The 24,403-nt window shown below is 25.9% G+C and overlaps 1 protein-coding gene across 1 annotated transcript in view; it reads right to left on the reverse strand.

Annotated features, from left to right (window-relative positions):
- Positions 1 to 756: 756 nt before the first annotated feature.
- The window catches only part of Nrx-IV (neurexin-4), a 108,812-nt gene continuing 85,165 nt past the window's right edge, over positions 757 to 24,403 (reverse strand). Inside the window, exons 18-25 of the mRNA XM_075375041.1 lie at positions 19,855 to 19,955; positions 18,961 to 19,065; positions 16,702 to 16,833; positions 15,877 to 16,056; positions 14,454 to 14,587; positions 10,345 to 10,555; positions 9,782 to 9,922; positions 757 to 8,984 (exon numbers count right to left, since the gene is read on the reverse strand). Coding sequence (XP_075231156.1) covers positions 8,794 to 8,984; positions 9,782 to 9,922; positions 10,345 to 10,555; positions 14,454 to 14,587; positions 15,877 to 16,056; positions 16,702 to 16,833; positions 18,961 to 19,065; positions 19,855 to 19,955 — 1,195 coding nt within the window. The 3' untranslated portion in view covers positions 757 to 8,793. The remainder of the gene's footprint in view (positions 8,985 to 9,781; positions 9,923 to 10,344; positions 10,556 to 14,453; positions 14,588 to 15,876; positions 16,057 to 16,701; positions 16,834 to 18,960; positions 19,066 to 19,854; positions 19,956 to 24,403) is intronic.

Raw genomic sequence — 24,403 nt, forward strand, 5'->3', positions numbered from 1 at the left:
ATATTATATTTTAATTTCATTTTATTTCCAGTATAATAATTGTTTATTCTACTAAAAATGAAAATTGGTGAAACATTGTATTTCTCATTACAACTCACCTAACCCTATCAGTACATAAAATATGCGAAATATCTATGACAACCACCATATCTATGGTGGTTGTCAAATCCAAGACCTCCAGATGAAAGGCCAAGATGCTACGACTCCACCACAGAGATTGGCAGATTACTTTTTACTAATGAAGAATATTAATCCGTTGATTCTCTAATTTATTAGAATTTTAAGTTTCAGAAAAATCTGATTGCAAGTTAATCACATTAAGCTATAGTGTAACCGTAATAATACTAACAATATTATTCTTCTGTTGGTAGCTATTCAGATATATGAAATATTGTGCTCTGTAAAAAATGTAATTGAATTTTAATGAAAAAGATGAAAATCCAATCTCCCTTTTTATTGTATATTCTATTAATGAAGTGGTGAACAGTATTATCACTAGTAGAGTTTTTACTAGAATTTATTTTGCTTGGTGTTCTTCTGATGATTAGCAACTTAAAATGGTATTTTTCTCATTTGGGTACTGCCATATGTATTCTAAACTTCAAAATTGATGATCTGTAAAAGATTGAATAAACATTTATGTATGAAGTTTACAGATAAGAAGTTTAATTAGAAGAGAAGTACTATACCTAAATAATTTATTTTTAAAGATAAATGTGATATTATATGGGTCAATCACAGTAACTTAGAATGAGAAAAATTATTAACAATCTTTTATTTACACAATATTATAAAATTGCATTTAAAATTTATTTACATCTAATACTTGCATCAATTACAATACTAATTTAAATATTAAAAAAAAAATTCATTTAGAAAAGTAAAAATAAAGATAACTAATACTTTCAAATTACAGTTACTTTTTAACTGTTTTTTTATATACAGTACAAAAATTTAAACCAATAAAATAAATGCATAAATGATAATATTTACGACTGATGCATGCATAATTAATAAAATCTTTAAACAAATCTTATATGTTTTTCATCAAAATGACAAATCACTGTGATACATGAAAAAATTCATAAATACATTATATGATTCATCATAATTCATCTTACTTAGAAGATTTTTTTTTATTTAGCCAAATAATTTCTACAGAAGCAATTTCATAACTATTGGTCTCGTGCACATCATGTTTAAAAATTTATGAACATAAAAAAAAATTAATATAATTTAAGCAATAAAACAAATGAGTCTTTCACAATTAAATCAACTTCATTCATTAATACTACTATTATTTTGGTAGAGTAAAATAAAAATTTATTTCTAGTGACAATGTGTGTTATCCATTCACTGTCATAGACGCATAACAAAAATTATTTCTGACATGCCTTGTAAATGTAAATCTCCAATAAATAATTCAAATTTCAAAAAAATTTCTGAAAAACAACTATTGTAACAATCTCTTTCATATAACATACGATTTTTCAAAATAAAAAAGAATTTTTTCTGTTATTTTATTCTAAATATAGAATGTGTTTACAATAGTATGTCTAATACAAATAAAAAGTACTATGAAAAATATAAATATTAAGGTAAGTGAAACAAAAAAAAAAGGTGTTAACAGAATAAAATGTAAGTGTAGTTACAAAGAGCTGTTTGAAACGCTATTTGAAAAACAATTAATACAATTAATTTGAATGAAAAACTCGTAATATTAACTTATTACTATACACTATATGATAAATATAAAAATTGTGAAATATACAAAACCCTTTTTTATTCAGTATCTCTCTTTCAGCAGACTGTCACTAATAGTTTGAATTGTCTAATATTTACACATATATACAGAAATAAAAACTGGGAGTGATGGGTTGGCATTGCAATGACGCTTTTTTTCCATACTTTTAGGAAAGGTATCATTAACTTCTGGTGCAGAATGAATGGCTTGAATAGATAAAGCTATTTATTAATAGTAGATTATGAAAAAAAATTCCCACTAATGTTGGAAGATTTTCTAGTGCATACACATTTTTCATTAATCTTTTTTATTATTTTGATTTTCAATTTACAAATTCATAAATAGCTAATAGTAACCTGCATCATCAAGAAAATATGTTTATATATATTTTCTCCTACTAGGCATGCTTTACAGTACATGAACATTGATTCAATACTTTTTTTATCATTTCCTAGTACCAAATAATGCAATTGGGTGCAAAAAGTTATTTGTTCTATTTTACATACATTGTAGTTAATCTAATCTATCATAATTAAATGGAGAATAAATGAATTACATTTATTAAGCAAACATTATTACTTATAAATAATTTTATTGATAATGTACTAAGTCCTGACAATCTTCTGAAAGATCAGTCAGACCAACGTGACCAGGTGTGGTCACATATATAAATTTAAATTTCATAATTTTTGTATTTTTAAAAACCTGAATATAAGAAGTGTATGTAATCTGCAATGTATGTAATTATAATCATTAATATGAATACAAAAATGTTTTGTAATAAATAGAAAACACAAAGGTTGATTGGCCCCTATATTTAGTCTATTTTATGAGTTGAAAATTATTTTATTTTTCAAAATTTTATTGTTTAAATAAAGTTCATAAGATCACAATTATCTTACTTACCCAGCTGTTATTTGATCGTGCTGCAGAACATGGACTTACACTTATCTCTTCATCATACCTTTATCCACATTTATCATTTTTTTCAGGTCACCTCTAACACAATATGACCTCCTTTTTTTCTTTATCTTTTATGTCTTACTCCTGTTATTAGATTAAAAATTTCTTTTGCTAATTTTAATTTTGCATCTTCTGAAAGTTCCATCTTAACATGTAAAAAATTTTCTTGTTACAGCATTTTTAACTTGATTCCTTCAAATTTCCTATTCTGCTTCTTAAAACCTTCATCTTGGCCATCAAAAATTTATCTCTCTCTCTCTCTCTTTTGTCATCCAAAAGAGAATATGTTAGAACAGCAATAACTCATGAATATTGTGTGTTAATACTTCATTGCATCTATACCCCATATTAAACTAATTTTCTTACCAACTTTCCCGTTGCTGATATTTTGCATCCTAAATATGATGATAAATTTTGACAAATTTTCATGCACTTTCAATAAATTTTCCTTTAAAAATAAAGCAAATAAAGAATCATTCAAGACCGATTGGACAGATCTGAAGTTATCCTTCATTAAAAATTACTGCAATTAAAATGTATAATTCTTGTAAAGGTCAATAAGGCCAAAAAGACATGAAATAAACCTGTTTCTATTTATTGGAGAATGTATTTCAAAACAGGAACATTTGATATCGCTCAAAATTAACATGAATAATTATAAAATAAATATTTGTTAGTGAAACAAAAAGTAATACAAATTTTTTTAATTTCTTTATGATAATTGTTTAACAATATCTAATTTCATTTGATTTTCATACTTTTTTTTTTAATATTACATAATTACCACAACAAACTGGTAATATGGAATTTTACAATATTACAATTTTCAAAACGTACTTACTTAACTACTATACATAAACTACTTTTACAATAAAATAACGCACTAAAAAGTAATCTACAATAGAAAAAAAAAATAGTTTTCTAATGAATGTAAAAATGAGAAATAACAATAAAATTTAGTTGGCAATATACACCTGATTATCTTATTATAATACATCATTACATATATTATTATTAATATTACTAATGTTATTTAACAAATTATTTCAATTCTATAGGATATTTTTAGTTGTAGTAGCAAATAGGACAGTCCAGTTTTTTTTACTGTATTTTGTCCTACATCACTAAAAGGCTGGCAAAGATTAACTGATATAACATGAAATTTAAACCATTTACTATTTACTATGAAAAAACTAATATAAGTATGAGCAAACAAACGAACTACATTATTAGACCTAATTGCACAGCGTTTAGGGTCTAGTAGTTTGTAATGAAAATTTATATAGAGCAATTGATAAAGAGACTGAGAAATGTAAAGCAAGATTTAATAAACAAAATACAGTAGGATGTATGTAAAATGTACGGTAGACAAAAAAGTGAAAATAAAAATCTATCATATCTGCTAGTGAAAATCAAATTAAAAATTATTACATTAAAACGTATCTTAATCATATTTCAAAACAATAAGATTGTAATAACAATATTTATTTACATATAAAGAAGCTTTTACTGTACTTATTTTATTATAAAACTATTAGTACTTGTTACTTACTATAGTAACAATAGTTTACACATTACAATACATTAGATATCAAAGTACTGCAAGGCACTTTACAAAGAAATAAAGCAGTCTGAATTATTTTGATAAAATTTATAATATTAGTTCTTCATCATACAAAATATCATCAAAGAATAATTAATTCGCCAACATGTACTGAATAAGTAAAATTATAAAATTATAACTCATTTTTACTAGAACCAACATTTTATAGTAATAAATTTAACACTTCTGGAACAGCTTAATGAAATTATATTATATAAGTAAAATTAAATGAAATATGAAAATAAAGAATTATCCACTTACTTTTTCAATCTTTGATAGATGTATTTTTCGAATTACAATTATTTCTTAAGAATGTAACAAATATTATAATGGAGAATATTAAATACTCTGTGCGTATAAATTCTTAACAGTTCTTTCACATCATAATGATCTAACTCAATCTTTTTAAATAAAAATTTTACAAGAAAATAGAAAATATGTATTTTAAAGTTTATTTAGTATAAACAGTAACTTACCTAAGTATAAAGAGTGAATGTAAAATTACAACTACCAACATTTTTTGTTCATGAAAATTAAACATCAAGAAATTCCCATCAGCTATCAAACAATATTAGTAATAAAATTACAGAAGTCATTATTATTATATTTCAAGTCAAAATGTAGCTGATTTCAATTATAATGAAAAAAACTGAAACAGGGAAGGTGTTAAAAATTTTAAAAACTCATCAGCATGACCTTAATTGTCCGCCATTTTGTTGCTGCTTTTATTTCAAATAGACAGGTAACTAGTATAATTTATATGACAAAAAAATTATTCAATACCAAATTCATGAAAATAGGAGCCGTTGATCTGTAGTTCCAGAGATACAAACTTGCAAAAATAGAAAGACCAAATATATAACCTTCATTTGCATGCCATATCAGGTAATTAACAAGATGATGAAATTCATTATTGTTTTTAAAACTTGAGTGGGATCAAGATAATGTAAAAGTATCACATTAACAACACAAGATCATACAGTATATCAAAACATACATTATTCACATAAAATACACACATAATTACAATACCAGAATGTTATAATTTTTAATATTAACATTAAAATATACCCATTTGAGTTTCAGTTTATACAGTCTAAAAATAAACGTTAATTATTTTGTTACCATAATTAATATTAGTTAATTATTTTTAAAACTATGCAAAATAAAACGAGCTACAAAACCCTTCTCTTAAATAATGTTTGTGGTGAGCCTTAGTATCCTTTGACTAGAAAATGGATGATTATACATTAGAAACATTTTTTTTTATTAAAATAAAGAATACTGAATTTTTGTAAATAAATACAATAAAAACTGGAAAAGGAATCTAATTAACAATAAAAACATAAAACTTGAGTTTCACCAGCATATTTCTCAGAATAATCTGAGAATAAAATCAGCACAATCCTGTCATGGAATGTTTCACAAAAAAAAAAACTTAAATTCTGATTTGCATCCTTTTAACTTAACTACCGAATATGTATCAGAAAAAAAATTTTGAAGTTCATATTCCAGAAAAAATGTTCTAATAGATGAGAATATGCTTCTATGGAGGGGCAGATATCGTTTTAAAAACAATTCATTAGAATAAAAAGAACAAGATTTGATATAGAATCTTATTTATTGTGCAAGTCAAGCTCTGGATATGTTCATAAAATTATCAACTTACACTGAAAAATCCACAGAATAGATGGCTAAAAAGAAATTGGACCATGCATCATGTGCAGTTGATAAAAATTAATAAAATTATGGTTTAATTTCTGAATTAGTTTCATGGCGATTATGTTTTAGTGCGATTGTGTAGATTAAATGGAACAGATTAGTTTTAGCAACTGAATATTAAAGAAAATTTTAAGGAGTTAATAAAAGATATCACTTCTGTAAGGATATTTCTTCTGTTAGTTTAGTTAAAACATCTGTTATAACTTCCATAATATGTACATATATTATTTGGTTATTTTCTTACAGGAAATTAATATCAACAAAAAAAGAACATACAAAACAAAATCTATACTAAAATAAATCATAACCAAACATATAATTTAAATAAATATTCAGAATATTTTGGACAGTGGAAGTTCATAGAAAACATGTTATTATAATTTTGTTTTATTCACAAAAAAAAAAATCATAAAAAAGTATTAAGTTAGTTTTAATTTATTTGGAAGATCACATTATACAATACACACTTTTATAATAAAACAATAAACAAAATATTACATTTTATAAAAAAAATTCCTAATACTACCAAATAACACCTACTAAATAATATTATATAACAAAATCAATAGATATAAAACAAAATAAAAAATATAAAACTCAGGACGGATAATGAACATAGAAAATACATATATAAAATCACAAAATATTTATTTAAAATAAATAAATAATAGCGAAAATAAATCTAGCATTAGTGATCTTATTAATGCTATTAAAAATAAGTAAATAAATATAAAAAATAAAATATTAAACAATGTTACAGTAACATTAATATAAATAAATATAGTAATGTATAAAAATTTTAAATGATATGTAGGCCACTTTCAGCAGAATTTTTTTTTAAATGATAACATTAATTAACAATATTTCATAAATATAAGATTAACAAATTGTACTTAGAAACCAATAATTCATAAATTGGAAGCCAAAAAAATATATATGAATAATTAATTAATCATATTAATTTTATAAAAAAAAAAAATTCATCAAGTTGCACTAAACTACTATATAAAAAATATGTGGTGCATCACTACAAATTACAATCACGTAATATAGTCATATTACACTACCTAATGTTATTTCTTGGTTTCAGTTTTACAACATGTTTTTTTCAATTTCGGTGTAAGAAATTAAAGTAATTTAATGTAAATCTTTCATAATCTTGAAAAAAGTTACATAAAAACACACACTTCTATAATATTATATATTCTGATACTGTGAAATATTATATAACATTATAAAAAAAGGGATATTACTATTATTAAAAAATAAATTTACAAATATAAATAATAATACCAATGATTGTTGAAATATATAATTAAAAACTTAGAAACTGTCATATTATTTCACAAAATTTACTTGTACTAAATATTTTAGATCAAATATTAAAGGCGTATTTATGATTATCAACATGGCAATTTATATCTTAAAAAAATTAAAAACAAAGTTAAAATAACTTAAAAAAATGTAAAATTTAACTAATTTTTATATAAATACAGTAATACGTAACTATTTATGTAGTTTTTTTATTCAATTTATATAGACCGATTAAAACTGGATTGACTTAAAAAGTTTTTAATTAAATTTATGAGATTATTCTCATGTCATACATATATTATAAGTTGAAACAAGGTTTTAATATTAGATTAGAACACTGAAAATTCAGTTGGCTCTCCATTAAAAATTCGTATCTTATAGCTCAAAAATCAGTTATTTGACTAAGCCAGCTCAGCAATAAAAAAGTGTTTATTGTTTGTGAATCTTGTTTTACTTGAAAAACAATATTTAATTTAATCTTTTAAAAATGTTTTTAGTACAAAATTGTATACAGCTAAAAAAAACTATTTTTATTTAATTTAAACTGTTATCAAAATGACACACAAATTAATTTTGTAAAATTATACTAAACAAAATCCTTAGTTATAATAAAGACCAGCGTTATTTTACTCTGTAAATTTTAAATTATGTTTCATGCAAGATTTTTTCACTTTACTAGAAATAATTAAGTAATATCCCATTTAAAAGATGTTAGTAATTCTCACTGGTTTTGTACAATCTTTTAATATCTATCAAGCAAATCTATCTATCTTAAACTTCAATTAGCTAAGTATTACTGTAAATATATTAAAAACATTTTTCCTGAAATTAAATACGTTTCAATAATTACGTGCACATCTAATGATCTATCCTACGTGAGTACTTTTTATCAATAAATATCAAATTGTTTTAAAAAAATATAACGAAACAAAGATTAAACTAACAAACTCTGACTGAACTCAAAGTTAAATTAACAACACTGCATTTTAATCTTATGTAATCTACACTGAATAATTATTATAGTTAAACAGAGAGCAGAATCTAGCCAAACGGTTAAAAAATAATTTAAGTGATTGTAACACTTTCAAAGGACATATTATTCTTTCTATGTGCAAGCTCAGAAAATAAAGGCTTTTCATGAAAGCCTAGGCAAATATTTGTACTGAATAACAAATTAATAAGTAGTAGGCCAGATTCATTTATATTGTACAATAAATAGTTATTGTAAATAAAGAAAAAATGTTAGCACAAACAATAAAAAAAAAATCTTACAGTCACAAAATAAATTGTGCTTATTTTAAAATGCCGATCTCTAAGATTAATATTGGCACTGTGAATTGTGTGTCATTACGTTATCTGTTTTTTCCCAACAATTTATTAAATAAGGCTAATGCTAAAAATCTTCTTCTAGGTTAGTTGTAACAACAGTCAATTCATTCTGATCGGATCAAATGAACCACTCTCTGCGTTTTTGTACTTGATGTCCAGTCGCCGATCGTACAACAGCTGAATCAGGATCCAAAGCATCATCAGCACCTTTATCTTCTTGTGTTAAATACTCACCTTTATGTCTTGCAATATATCGACCTATTAGTACTGCCATTATTACAATTGCCAGAAATATGAGAGCCAATATTCCTAACAAAGAAAAAAAGGAGTTAACATATTTATGTTCAGAAATGAATTATACAAATTATAAAAGTATACTTTCAATTAATATTTCATATTTTTAAAATTAACTGTCCTATGTTTTAATACGAAAAGCATCTGGAAATTTTTTTTCTCTTATATGATTTAACATTTTTTACTTTGGAATAAAACATGCAACATGTAATATTTTATCTAAAGCTATCTGTAAGCTTCCCTTAGCTAACCTTGTTTCTTTTAAAATTCCTTAAATAACGGAGGGACTCAAAGACTAGGAAAGTTTATTTCATTATGTTTTTTAAGCAAAGTAAACTTTCTTAATGTTAAAATTTTGCTTTTTGCTTTTAGCTAACATTTGTAGGAAGGAGAGATACAGAACTGTATAAAACAGAAAAAGCAAAAAAATTTTCAGCATGAGAATACAAATAATGTAAAAGTGTTAATGATTTTATAATCTATCACAATTTTTTCCTGAAATTACTATATCACTCTGATACCCAAAATAATCAAATTAAATTAAGATTGACAGTTAATAGGAAAATAGACTGACAATAGATTTGTCATTATAAAATATAAAAGAAAGCGAAAATATTGAACTATACATTAATTATTCTAATAAGACATATTTCATAGATTGAAGGTTGCAATAAAAGAAGTAAATAAAAAATCAAATTGGTTTTACTATGAGATTACAAAAAAAAAATTCTATATCATTCACTTTTGCTAATGGTGTTATCCGATATAAAAATAATATTTTATTAATCAGTTGATAAAATTAGAAAATGTACCTCCGAGAATTGCAGAATCTGTATGGTGATACGCAGCTCGAATTTTATCTTCATCCAAATCCAAAGGAGGTCTAGTCTCTATTATATTTGGAGGATGTGTTACAGGTTCCACTCCACAGAAATCCTCATTAAGAATTTGCTCTAAAAAAATAATTAATTTTAATATTAATTCTATTCAGCCAGTTTTTTTTTGTTAAGACTGAGCATTCATAGTAAAAAAAAATTAGTTAAAATAATTTTAATAAATCAAACCAAATATTTCTCTGCTCAGAAAATCCTTAATACTAAACTTACTAATAATGAAAATAATTTTTTTGTTACTGGCTATATGAATAGATAATAGCTAATTAATTAGCTGTAAAAACATAAAGAAAATTAAATGGCTATTTTATCACTTGGGAAGAGAGTGTAGAAAGTGCACTATTTTACACAATGTTTTTAGTCAACAAAAAAATTATAGATGACCTGTAATTTACCACTCTTATCCACCCAGGAGTTATTTACCTTAAAACCAAGAATTAAATTTTTTTTAATATAATAAGTACTGTACGTATAATACTCACCTCCAATAGACTTAACGTTACGAGGTCCATTCTCTTGAAAGAATAATTTCAATGGGTATATATCATCAAATTCAACACGTGAAATACAACCAGTGAAACCTTCAGTCATCGACTCATTTCTACCGATGTACATATATTGAATATTATTGAATTGTGCATCTGCTGAAGCTTTGATATTAAAATTATATTCAACGGGTTCATTGTTATCTACCTACAGAAACAATAAAAACAATCACATATTCAGTAAATAAATATTATAAAAAAAATATAACACATCCCAGAAAATAGTCCACATGATTTTGTTTTCTAACACTATTTTGTACATTGTAGCAAATAAATTATAAAAAAAAAAAACATAAAAGATTACTTTATGATGTAAAAAAAGAAAATAATGTACTAAAAATAAATAGTATGCAAAAAAAATTATTATTAAAAAACTTATCGCCAACAAGATCTTAATCAAAAGTCACTTAAAAATATGTAATAGAGAAGTGACATAACCTGACTAGAAATGGACATGAAAAAAATATTACATACAATATTATATTAGTTTCTACCAGATCTCAAGTAGATAAAATGAATTTACTTATTGAACAAACAATATGCGAACTAAAAACTTTTAAGTTAATCTCTGAATCAAAATAATCCCTTTTGGCATGCCGGAAGGCGGAGATAGATTTGACTGATGCTAAGTAGGGGATAAAAAAAATTTCTACCTTAAAGTTAAGAAAAACTTCAAATTTACTCAATACAACGGTTGCATGTGAAAAAAGCTTCACATGTTTAGCATATTACAAGCCCCATCTTCTTACAATTCCAGCAACATTTTGGTCATCCCTTGCTGTAAGGGTTGGTCATATCAAAAATTGTTTCAGACAAAGGTTTTAGGTAATGTTTACAGGACTAACGACCAGTTTAAACCAATTTGATGCTGTGCCTATTAAGGGAGGTGATTTTTTTGTCTTCAAACCCCATTTTTTCCACCCCCTGGACCAATGGTTGGTAATATCAAAAATCTTTACTTAGATAAGTTTTATGTTTATATTTAATGTTACCTGCACAAATTGCTATTACATTTGAAAACAATGTAGATGTTAAATAATACTAACATGTATTATAACTATTTTAGTGACAATGATTAGTAAAATAAAATTATCATTTTAACTTGTACATCTTTTGTTTAATAAGATAAACGTTACTATAAAGAACAAACAAATTTGGTTAAAAAATCACCCCAGAAAGAAGATAAGATCTAAAAGCAATAAGCTTGTTTACTCATAACTGTGATTGTTACAATATAAATGTGATGAAGAGTAACGCAATGAAAATGCTTATGTGGAAATCTGTTGATCCCACATAACAACAAGGATTGTTAAAATCCTTAAAAAATATATTAACACATAAAAATATATAACACACCACAGCCTACAAAAATGAGAACACATCACTCAAAACACTTGCATAAAACTTTACTAAAGAAAGATAAGAATGAGTTACTCAATTTATCAGAACTAAAGTTGTTGTTTTTTTTTCGTCAACAATTCATTATAAATGACATTCTAGCATTCAAAGTAAGAATAAAGAGGGACATCACGGCAAAATACTAATTTATTGTAATCTATGATAGCTATCAATAAGTGCTATCTTTAGCTATAATAATGCATAAACTTTAATAACTATATTGAACTATATTACTATAAAATTATAACTGAACTTAAGTAATTATAGTCATACTAATGTAATAAAAATTACAATGTAACAATGAACTAAAGAACAACACAAAGTAATTAAAAACAACAGGTATTATTGATTACCTGTAAGATTACAACTGTTATGCTGATAATTTTTAGTTTTATAATAATTATAAAATTATGTATTAATTATTATAATTTTACTTCATGCCTTGTAGTACAACCTAATTACACTTAGTGAAAAAAAAATTGTTACCTGTACTTTTATAAGTGGAAATGGTAAAAGGGCTTATAATAAATGCAAAAAAAAATGTGTGAGCAGAGGTGGTGGAAGGGTGATTTCGGGTTGAAAAAACATTTTCCAATACAAAAATCGTAGATAATGCAAAAATCTACAATTTTTGTAGAGGTCACTCTTAAACATAAGCTCAAAATTTCTGAGAAACACGTGAAAAAATTTTTTTTTGTTTTTTATTTTTAATTCCTGCAAAAATAATTTAATTTTGACAAAACTTTGTGAAAGTATAACTTTGTGTGTCTTAAATAACCACAAATTCTTTTAGCATCAACTTTCGCCAGAAATCACAATAATTCACCCCTTTTCAACCCTCCACCTCCCCTCGTATTAATTATTTTATGTTTATTATATGCTCCTTTACCATTTCCACTTATAAAAGTCCAGATAACAATTTTTTTCTCCCCTCTAAATGAGTTATTTAGACTGAGTTATTATTTATTTGAAGTATGTTTAGTGTTGCAAGATTATTTGTTTATAGTGAGGTTTTTAAATAAAATATTTTTTTTGATAATTTATAAATATTTCATTTTAATTCACTGTAGAAAATGAGTAAAAGAAAGGCGAAGTTTACCTAAGATGATGATAAGGAATTAACATGCATGAAAGAATAATCTCTAGCATAGTATAAACTGCACACTATATACGTGAACGCATGCTTGTAGAAAAAAAATTATTTTTCGAAATTTTAAAGATATCTTTAAAATTGACTGCTCTTTTCAATAGAGTAGATAGGTATTAAAATAATGATATTTTTTAATGATGTGGTGCATTCATGAATTTAATCTTTGACATTTCAATTTTTTCTTATAATTATTTAAATTTAAAAAAAAGGTAAATTTTTACAATTAATTATATAAGAATAAAATACAATTCATTTTTAAAAATACAATAGTCAAGAAAAGCAAGGTTTATAAAAAAGGAATCTATGTTTGAGAAGGTAGGGATACAGAGTTGTCAGCTCACACATTGTAGAGAGGGGTTGACTCAGGAAAGAAAACAATGAGGGAATGAACCAGCAAATCTATATTCCACCTTAGACAGATGTTGCATACCTCATAGATATTGAATAAGTGGTTCATGTATAATTGTTTTCGTACTGTGGTTGACTTTTTTTTTGCTGTACATTATAATAAGTATCATTAAGTAATATTATTATTGTAATTAGCTTATATTTACACATTTTATGAATTTTTATGTTTGATTGTTTATTTTGGATGTCTATATTGGATTGTCAAAAGTTGAACATATATATTATATATATATATATATATATAAGAAAAAAACTTAGAAACCAAATAAGAAGAAACAAACTAGCTAAAGCTCAAAAATTAATTTGGTACACTTACAATAAAAAATGCATATCAATAAATGCAAAAATAAGACACTACAACATAGTTATAAAACCAGAAGCCACATAATCATATGCAACAGAAACACTCTTCCACCTGAACGAACAATCAAAGACAGACTAACTCCAGAAAACTGAAAGAATTGGAAACAGGTGCATCAATAACAAGTACCAGAAAGACAGGCAGTGGTGGATTGTGCCCAACAAAGTCGTGTACAAAGAGTTACAACCCATCAGTGATACCATGTGTAAGAGGAGATTAGTATTCTTTGGACATATCATGAGGATGTACGATTCAAGAATTCTGAAACAGCTAGTATAGTGAAATTTTGACATGAAAAATGAAAAAATGCAGATGGATCTGAGAAATAAGAGATGATCTGAAGAAAAGTGACCTTAGACCAGTATGCCACAGATAAGATAAAATTAAACAAGAAAATCAAGAACAAAAACACTCACAAGAAAAACAACACAAACATTTTCAACACTAGAAAGAGCACAAAGATCAGAATGTATGAAAAAGTACTGGGGGCACTGCAAGGCCCAAACAGACCCATTGAAGAAACTTGATTTCATTAAATCTTGCAAAAAATTAAAAAAATATTTATTTTATTTATTCATTTTATAAAACTAGGATAGCAAATGTTTGTAATTGAGTCTATTACTACCATTTATAAGTAAATAAATTTTTTTAATTTAACTCGGCAACTGATTTTACTACTTAGTCCTACCACAATACAAGTATAAAAAGTACAATATTAAAACAACTTACTGTCATAACGAGTGTAGCGCCAGAATTTTTTCTAGAAATCCTCACATCATGATATTGGCCAAGAGCAAATAATTTATTTGGGTAGATTACTTCTTGTCTTTCAAATCCAAAATCAAAAACAACTCTTAAATGACCTATAATAATATTTAAAAAAAAATTAGACAGTAATAGTAACACAGACCACAGAATAAATAAAAAATAGATAAGTTGCATATTTTTTTGTGTTTTTTTTTTCCATAAAAATTAGTTTAAAAACTGGTATTCATAAGAGTTACAACTATGAATATAAAGGTTATAATAAAACTACAACTTATACTTGTTTTAATATTAAAAACAACAACTTTGAAGGTGAATTTGAAAGTTTTTTATTGGAAACATTTATACCGAAAAACTTTTAGAGATAACATCAAATATCCAGAATGAATGGTTTTCACATGTTTTTTTTCATACTTATATATTCAGTTAAATTAAGTTTTATATTGAATAAACGAGAAATTTAAAACAGTCTTTCTGGGTTTATTTCATGAAAAATAAATACTTTTATAAACATTGAGAAATATTTAGCAATTTTTTATAGTCAAACTGAAAACTGAATGGTGTAAAAGTACAGTAAAATATCAATCGCTAAATACAAATGACTTTAGTGGTTAAAACCAAGAAAGTAGAAACTGAAGAGATGAAAATTACAAAGTTAAAATCTCATCTGTTCATGAACATTTATTGAGCAATTTCAAGAAATAGTTTTAGACAGAATAATAAAAAAGAATTCTGGGGTAGATAATAAAAAATATAATAATAATAATAAAAATTTCTGTGGGGGTAGATTTTACAGTTTACAATCTGTTCAACCATAAAAATTTTACATGATCTGAGTTCAAGCTGGCATGAGCCAGGTTGCATTATATTTTCTGACTAAAATGCAAATATTTTTAAAAAAAATTTAAAAGCTGGGCAGAAGTTGAATTTGGAATTCTACTTAGGTAGAATTCCAAATTCAACTTTCTTAGGAATTCAATCACTTACTTAGGAATTCTAAGTAAGTGATTTGATAAAAAAAAAAAATGTAGTTGGTTAATTAAAAATAACCAAAAAATAATGTTAGATAATTTCCATAAAACATCTGACATTTATGTTGGGCCTGGGCAGGTGATCCCTTCCTTGATAGATGAGCAGAAGCTCACCTATACTTTTTAGATGATGAAGAGAAGGAAATTATGTCACTGAATATGCTGTAAACATTCAGTGATGTTTAAGAGTCTACAGTTTACTATTAAAAATATGATGTTAATTTAGTTGTTCTTTGCTTAGATACATGATCACCATATGGTATAGAAGGATACCACCTCTAACAAATTAATGGAATTAAAACACTGACAAAAAATATGTAATTACAATTTACATTATAATAAGTAATTATACATACCACTGTTTGATACCATAATTGTCATATACTCTTTGGATATATTAGAAAATAATCCAAGAAGGAATCCTTTTGGATTAGTGGTTGTAAAACCAACACGGATTTTCTCTCGAATTGTAGATCTCCAGCTTCCCATAAAATCATATTTAATCATTGAATTTGGTCTCATATTAACTCCAATCTCTGTAAAAAAAATATATTATATTAAAAAATGTATATATTAAAGGTTTACAGTAACAGATGATTTACTTAATATTATTTAATATGTTTATGTTTATAACTGCCAATCAAGAAAATATAATTACATATAATTTTATCAATATTAGCATTACCAAAAACAGTATTAAACAGAGCTCACCGAATACCGGGCCATCAACACGCTTGTTTGAACTTGAGTTTGGAATGGCATGTACTCACCATGAGTACAAGAGTTTATGTAATTAATGTGTCACACACTTTGAACATGTTTATTTCTAAGTCACTTGGAGCGTGTACTTGAAGTGTTTCAGTTTATTAATATAACAAGTATTTTCCTACTTATATCTTATATTTTCAATTAATTTTGTAGATTTTTATCTATCTATTAAAATCCAATGGATCAAAAGAAACTAATACTGATTGAATATATATTTAATTGTTAATCAACAATTAAAATTTTACATGACAGCAGGCAAAGTTGATTTTATTAAATCTTGCAAAAAAATTAAAAGAATATTGTTACATTTATGGAATATTTATACAACTTTATTAAGAACTTGTTTTATTTGATACAAAAAGACTTAAGAATCTAATTCTATAAAAAAAAGAAAATCACATAAATATACATACCATCAGCACAGATTGGTCCTTTAAAAGCAGTCCAACGGCAATCACACGAATATCCATCATAACGTTCATGGCATGTTCCATTGTTCAAACACGGATTACTATCACATTTGCCAATACAACCCGGAACCACACCTACCAAAAAATAAAATTAATTAAAAAAGTTTCAAGAATTTTTAAAAGATTTTACTATAAATAATGTGGCTTACAAGTCAGCACTTTGTATTTTTCATTCTAAGGCAATTTACATCTTAGATGAGTAATCATATAAAGCTTAGAAACTTTGAAAAAATTATTAAATATTTCTTTTTGAAAGACTTATATTGATCAAATAAGAGTATTTTTCACCCAGTTTAAGGTACAACCAAACTAGTGATAGCATATGATTCATTAATTTGAACTCAGAAATAAATATTTTGTTGTGATCGAATGAGCTGAAATGTCAAATTAAATCTTTCAAAACAACATTTTAATTCCTTTTTTCACTCTTATTTAAATGTAACTCCATATATATCTAAAACAAGGTATAATTTATAACACATGGTAAGTATTTATTAATTTTTTTTTGTTTTCTGTCTGTCAGGGACTTTACTTTTTTTTTTTCATTTTACGGTATTATTAATGTATACAAAAAAAAATTAAATCTGACTTTTTAAAATATTTTGAATTTTAAAAAGTCAGATTTAATTTTTTTTTACAGTTAATCACTGATCCTTTTTAAATAACACATGGCTGTGCTCTGACTGATTAGGAAATGTTATTCAGTACAAGGATTACATTGCATCCAAAGGTATATTTGTATACCCTAGAAGATTTTTCATTATTTATTTTATTTTATAACATAACTAGAAGATTTGGAAACGCTTCTAGTTATGTTATAAAATTAACATTAATTTTTTTATTAGATTGACTGGTAGGTAATTAAATTACTACTTTTTTTGCATACATGAAAAAAAGGTTTTTAAAAATAATATCAACAATGATATAAAATAAATAATGTACTATTTTCTCACAATATTAATGTAATATTATATGTACAATGATTTGTAAATATGTTGTAAGATATTAAAGTAGTAAGAGAGGATGTAAAAAAAAAAAAATAACTGGAATTGTTAAAAAAATTGTTTTAATAATTTTTATTTGTCTAAACATTAATCTTCTTCAAAGTGACTGAATTCACTTGTCCCTATGATTTTCCCATTACTGGAAACATTTTTGGAATTCTTTAAGAACAATGTCCAGAGCATGCAGTGATTATTTATCTTTGATTTCCTCTATAAAGAAAAAAATCTTTGGGTTTTTTCATATATGGTAACAAGGGTCACACAGAACAGGTGAATAGAAAAGGTTACAAGTCATACAGAACAGTGAATAGGAAAAGTGAGGGATAACAGTCATCATGTTTTCTGAAAAGAAAAAAAACTGTTTCATGAAGAGGGCAGGGTATGGGTGTGGAATATTGTTGCAATACAAAAATCAAATCATCATTCTCCAACATTACCAAGCATTTTCATCGCAGAATCTCATGCAATCTTCTCAACACTTCCAGGTAGAAATGTTGTTTCACCGTTTGTCCAGGTTAATACAACAATTTAGTTCACACAATAAACAAAACTATGAGGTTGCATTTTTATTTCAAGTTTATTAAAATTTAAATTAACTTGATAAAAAATTATATAATTTTCATTGACAATTAAGCTTTGCATTTTACCAAAAGATTGAATACAGATTTATAAACTATGTAATAGCAGTGCAAAACAAAATTGCTAAAAATAAACTTATATTCCAAAGGCAAACCATCATACAAACGGGAAGCAATAAGTAAGATTTTCAAAAAATTCTTCTGAGTTTGACGGTTATTTTTATACATAAAACATGAGATTGGCTTAAAAATAGAATTATTTTAAAAAACTTTTTTGTTATGCAACAAATATGCTAAAAATGCTTTGCTGAATTAGGAAAATCTACAAGCTGGCTCAAGGATTAATTCAATAATTTTTAGATGGACAATGACAAAATATATATGATGGGAACAAAATAATTTTGAAACAGCAAACAAAGGTGTGGATAATGCAGAAGAACTCACCCAGTACTTTTGTGTTAAAAGTCAAGTCAGTTTTATATGAAGTGTGATGTATTGCAAAACAATACACTGAAGAAAATATGACTTGAAATTGAAACTTTACACAAACAGTAATTCAACATAATATTTATAAATAAAATTAGAATTAGAATAAATTATGGTATTTTCAATCACATTACCATACAGTCCTCTCTCAGCATAGCTCCTCAAGTTGATTGGCTGCCCATTAAGAAGTAAAGCTCTGATACATCCAACAAAACCATCAGTGTAGTCAATTGTAGAACCTGTTGACAGAATACTTATTCACATTTATATTTTGTTAATAATTATTATACAGCATAGAACAGCAGTTAAAAATGACTTGCATAAAAAATTCAATGACTAGGATTTAGACAATTCAATAATATATAGAAACAAAATCAAGTGACAAGGATAATTCTTCATGTTTGATGTAGCTGATATATGTTAATTAACAGTTTAATAAAATATAAAGCTTTTAAAAGAAAGTTTTATTTTTCATAATTTGCTAAAAGCTGTTCGATAAAAATAACTCTCCCATTAAATATAAATATTTCAATTCTACTTAAGCTTAAACAAAAAAAAAGTTATCTAGAGTCATTACTCTCTCCAAAGAGTAACAAGACTCTAACAGAATAAGGCTCAACCCTAAACACACAATAACAAAAAAAACCCCTTCTGTAATATTTTTTTTTTTTAATATGATAATTTCTTGTATTCTGATATCTTTAACTGAATCAGGATGTTTGTGGTTACTTAACACTAAACCCATTAAATATACATTAAACATTAAATATTTTCAATGTCTTAATGGCATGAGCTGATGTAACCAATCACGATGCCAAAATTGAAAGCAAAAAGTTCACAATATGCAGCTTCAATTACTTAAAACGTTTAAACCCAAGAAACAATCTGAGCAATGCCGGCGCATTGAATAGGAAACAAAATGTTATGACATCACAATAATCCTACAAACTCAAATTATATATCCAGATTACAATGAAAGATTCAAAATTACACGTCCCATGTTGCATAAAGTAAATTATTCAACTCACCAATAACTAAATCTGATGTAAGATGTAAAGCTCTAACTGGTCCTGGTGGTTCTCTAACTTCTGCCTTAAGTGCACCATCCACAACAATACGAGCTTCTTTTCTGCAAGATGAAAAACAATAAATAAAAATATTTAATCATTTCAATAGTTATACCATTAACTATCCCCATGTACTTATTCAATTATTTCACGGAATAATAAAGAAATTGTCAAATTTTCAAAATTATAGAGGATACATTATAAAAGTTCTCTATGAATGCAGAAACAACAAAATGAAGATCCAAATGCACATGGTAGGTCACATAACACAAAAATAAAGTTAGAATACAAGTTTAAACTATACCGACATTAAAACTTCTTTTTTAAATTGATACTATTATACTCACAAAATAGTTTATATTACACTAAATTGAAAACAAAATCTACAACTTCTTCATTATAGATATGATCTCAAATATTTAAAGTTTAACATTTTTGAAAAATTATTTGTTGTAATATTAAAATATACTGAAAAACAGTAATTTTTTTAATGTTTTAAAACTGTTTTAAATCTGTTAACCTCAAAATTTAATTTTTTAAGAGTTTAAAAATATTAGTAAGTTTTATGTCCACAATCTGCTAAGCTTTTGTAAAAATGTTTCACCATCTGTAAATTTAATGTTACGTAAACAAATAATATTTAATATTATTTTAATATTGCATAAAAAATTTTAAACCTCCTATCTTATACTTTAGAGGTCGAGTAAAAATAAAAGATAAAAGAGTTTTAAAATTTCACCTTTAGGAAAAGAAGGATGACTAGTAAGTTGTATGAAAATATTAATATAAATTCTGCAAATTACTCAAAGAAATGTATGTCTGTTGTGTTGTTTAGGAGCAGGCCTTTGACACAGTGAGCTGGGATAAGTTATAAGGATATTGGATAATACTGGAATACCTTGGAGGCAGAAAGAATCTACAACATAACTATATTTAGGAGATACATAATGCGAGTTAAAATAAAAGATGAAAAACACAAAAAAAAATCAGGGTAGAAAGAGGAATAAGACAAAGGCAATACATATAATAAGCTTTAATAATAGGCTTCTTAATAGCTTAATAGCTTTAATAAGCTTCTTAATAAGGTTTAATAAGAATAATAAGCTTTACAAGATACAAACAATTACATTTTTGGATAACCAGGGCAGTAATGGTAAAAGAAAAAGAAACACTGATGGAGAGAATAAATAAATCAAGCATTACTCCTCATAAAACATAAAAGTAAACAATGACAAGTCAAAAAATTATTAAAATATCAAGATAGAGAAGAAAAGTAAGGATCATCTGTGGTTTAAAACTATAAAATGTTAATAGTTATAAATAATTACACAATTTAATAAAATTTAATGAAGCTGCATAGCAAAGGTCAAAGTAGAATAACAAATGAAAGTGAACTCAATAAAGTTAGAAACCAACTTGTGCTAAAAAGCTTATATAAATTAATCAAAGAAAACTATTTGCAATTTTACATGTTTGGGATGTAGTATTATATGGTAGAGATAAAATAACGGTGAAAAAGTACAAAATAAAAAAAATGAGTAAATTGTTCTGAAATATAATTACAGAGAAAAATTTGTTATAACAACAAATTGTTTTTGAAAGAAAATAGGAAAACATTTTTTTCACTTCTTTTAAGAGAAACAAGCTAATTGTATAGGCCTTAATATTAAAATATAATTGTGTTTAGAAAACAATATATGGGGAAAAAAAAGGAAAAACATTTTTGTATTTGAATTTAGAGATGACTTGAAACATGAAGGACATAACAGCTAAAAAAACAAAACAAAATGGTGAATCCAGTTTTTTATAGCTATCAGTTGATAAGGTCATTGAAGAAAACCAAAATTATTTTCAAAATATTACTCAAAAATATTCCTTTATTTATTTTTAGTGTTAGAAATATTGATCAAAGGGAATTTAAATTAATATGAGTTCTTATTATACAGATATAATAAAAACAATTATCAAAATCGGTCTAAAACAAAAATGACAAGCTGATAAATTTGCTTTCTTTCTAGACATGGGGTTCTGTATAACATATCCAAGGAAATCCCAAATAGAACAAAACTTATTTTTGTTTCAAACTGACCACTTTCAAGAAAGCTGCATTTTTGTGAAATTTTGATTTTATAAATCACCATCAGTTATCCTCTTCACACCTAAAAATTGTACAACTTATTTTGACCAAGTCATAATTATCTTTCAAATAACTGACTGGGTAGCACAAGGCCCTGATTTAATTTCACCTTTCCGCATTTTGTCAGTGATGAGAACACTTATGACCAAATGTAATTTTTTTTTTAAAGATTTTACAGTAATCTTCTTTACTATTAAGCAGGTTAATGAATGTGCATCAATTACATATAAAATTTACTGTCATATTTTTCTATTTTTGCTAAGACAAGCATGATGGAGAAGTGCAGTGGAGATCCCATTGTTAAGCTACCAACATATTTTCCCTTCGCTTTTACATGACTTACACTTAATATCACTCAACACTTCCCCCTCTATCGCTCATCAGCTTTTCTTTCTTTTCCTGTTTAGCCTCCGTTAACTACCGTTTAGATAATTCTTCAGAGGATGAATGAGGATGATATGTATGAGTGTAAATGAAATGTAGTCTTGTACATTCTCAGTTCGACCATTCCTGAAATGTGTGGCTAATTGAAACCCAACCACCAAAGAACACCGATATCCACGATCTAGTATTCAAATCCGTCTAAAAATAACTGGCTTTACTAGAACGCTGGAACTCTCGACTTCCAAATCAGCTGATTTGGGAAGACACGTTCACCACTAGACCAACCCAGTGGGGCTCTGTCGCTCATCAACTATGTAATGAATACTTCACTCTTTTATGTTTTCACTATTTTTAAGCTTAATATATGTCTCCCAAGATCTTTCTGATACAACAGTATATCATTTTCAGACAACTATAAAATACTTAATTTTATATGGGTTTTCAATCATTTATATCATTTACCTACTAAGCGGCTTAATAAAAAAAAAAGTTTGTAAATGTACTGTAAGTTATCATTCCGTAATATCCAATGTCCCTAAAAAGTGCATATGATATCGCTATAAAGTGAGATTATTTTTGGCCCTGGCTAAACCTTCATAATCAATCACAACCAATAATTTCATTTGTACTATATTAATTCAATTTTTTGGAGAGATCAGTTTGTAAAATTCTATGTAAATTTAACAAAGCATATTATTCAGAAAACTGGAGTACATATTAATAATATTTTTTATAACAAAATTTGTAAATTCTTTTCATGTAACTTAATAGATACTGTAAGTACCTGTATTATAAGTATAAATTATTCCTTATTACATTCAAAACAAAATTTTAAGGTAATTAGTTATAATTACTTTGACCAAAACATTCATGTATAAGCTAACAAACTTTTTAACATGAATCAATTGTGTGTGCATGCTTATGTATTTTAAATTCTGTTAAATATTAAATAAAATAGTGTCTATTTATAATATTAACACAAAATTAGAAATTAATAAAGATGACATAAAATTAAATATACAGTGTGTTTGAAAAGTCACAGTACAATATGTTTTAGAATTATGTGGTGCATTCTGTTCTTTCAGCGTTAGGTTATTTGCCCTGTGAGTTTGTTGGACGTTGTTCAATAGTAAACCAAGACATCAATTGTTGAGTTGTGACTGAACATGCTTAGTTTCGTTTTGTGTTGTTCATTTATCGGAATCAACAGTTGTGAGAAACATAATGGTTCTTTTGGTAGAGGAATGCATTTTTCTCATTGAACTTGTCATTTGTGAAGGTGATAAATATACTGATGTAGTGATGCCCAAGTTTTCTGAAAAGTTTCCAAATATGCCTGCTCCTCATTGTACTGCAGTTCGAACTCTTATCAAAACTTTTTGGGCAACATGCTCTGTTGAAGACACAGACCGAATGGAAGACCACCTAAACTAAACAAACAGAAGTTGCTTGATATTTCGGAAGCTATGACCGAAAGTCCATCCAAATCAATGCTTAACTTAGCTCAGCAGCAAGAGATATTAGACTTGCTACTGTATAAAAAGCTAAAGAACTGTAATAAAGTTAAGAAAAGAACTGAAACCTATAGATCATCCCAAAAATCTAAATTAGATCAAATCTGCAATCTCCCATTGAACAAATCATCCCAATTTGGTCAATGGTGTAAACATTTATTGACAAAAATTCCATAGCTATCCTCAAAAATATCTGGGAGGGTATATTAATTCACAAAATTGTGTATTTCACAAAACCTCCAAGAATTACATAAACAATATTTAAATGAGCAAAAATTGGAGTCTGGGTCAATGTGAATAGACCTGGCATTGTGGGTCCAAGTTTTTCTAAAAATAAAATAACAAATACACAAAAATAATATATTTTTTAATAATATAATAAGTGATCATTATTGTGCTGTTTTAACAAACTTCAATAGTCAGTTAATACAAGTGAAAATCAATCACAGATGATTCCAACAAATTCGTGCCACAG

Source organism: Lycorma delicatula, chromosome 9 (genome assembly GCF_047948215.1).
Source record: "Lycorma delicatula isolate Av1 chromosome 9, ASM4794821v1, whole genome shotgun sequence".
In the NCBI taxonomy this organism is placed as follows: Eukaryota; Metazoa; Arthropoda; class Insecta; order Hemiptera; family Fulgoridae; genus Lycorma; species Lycorma delicatula.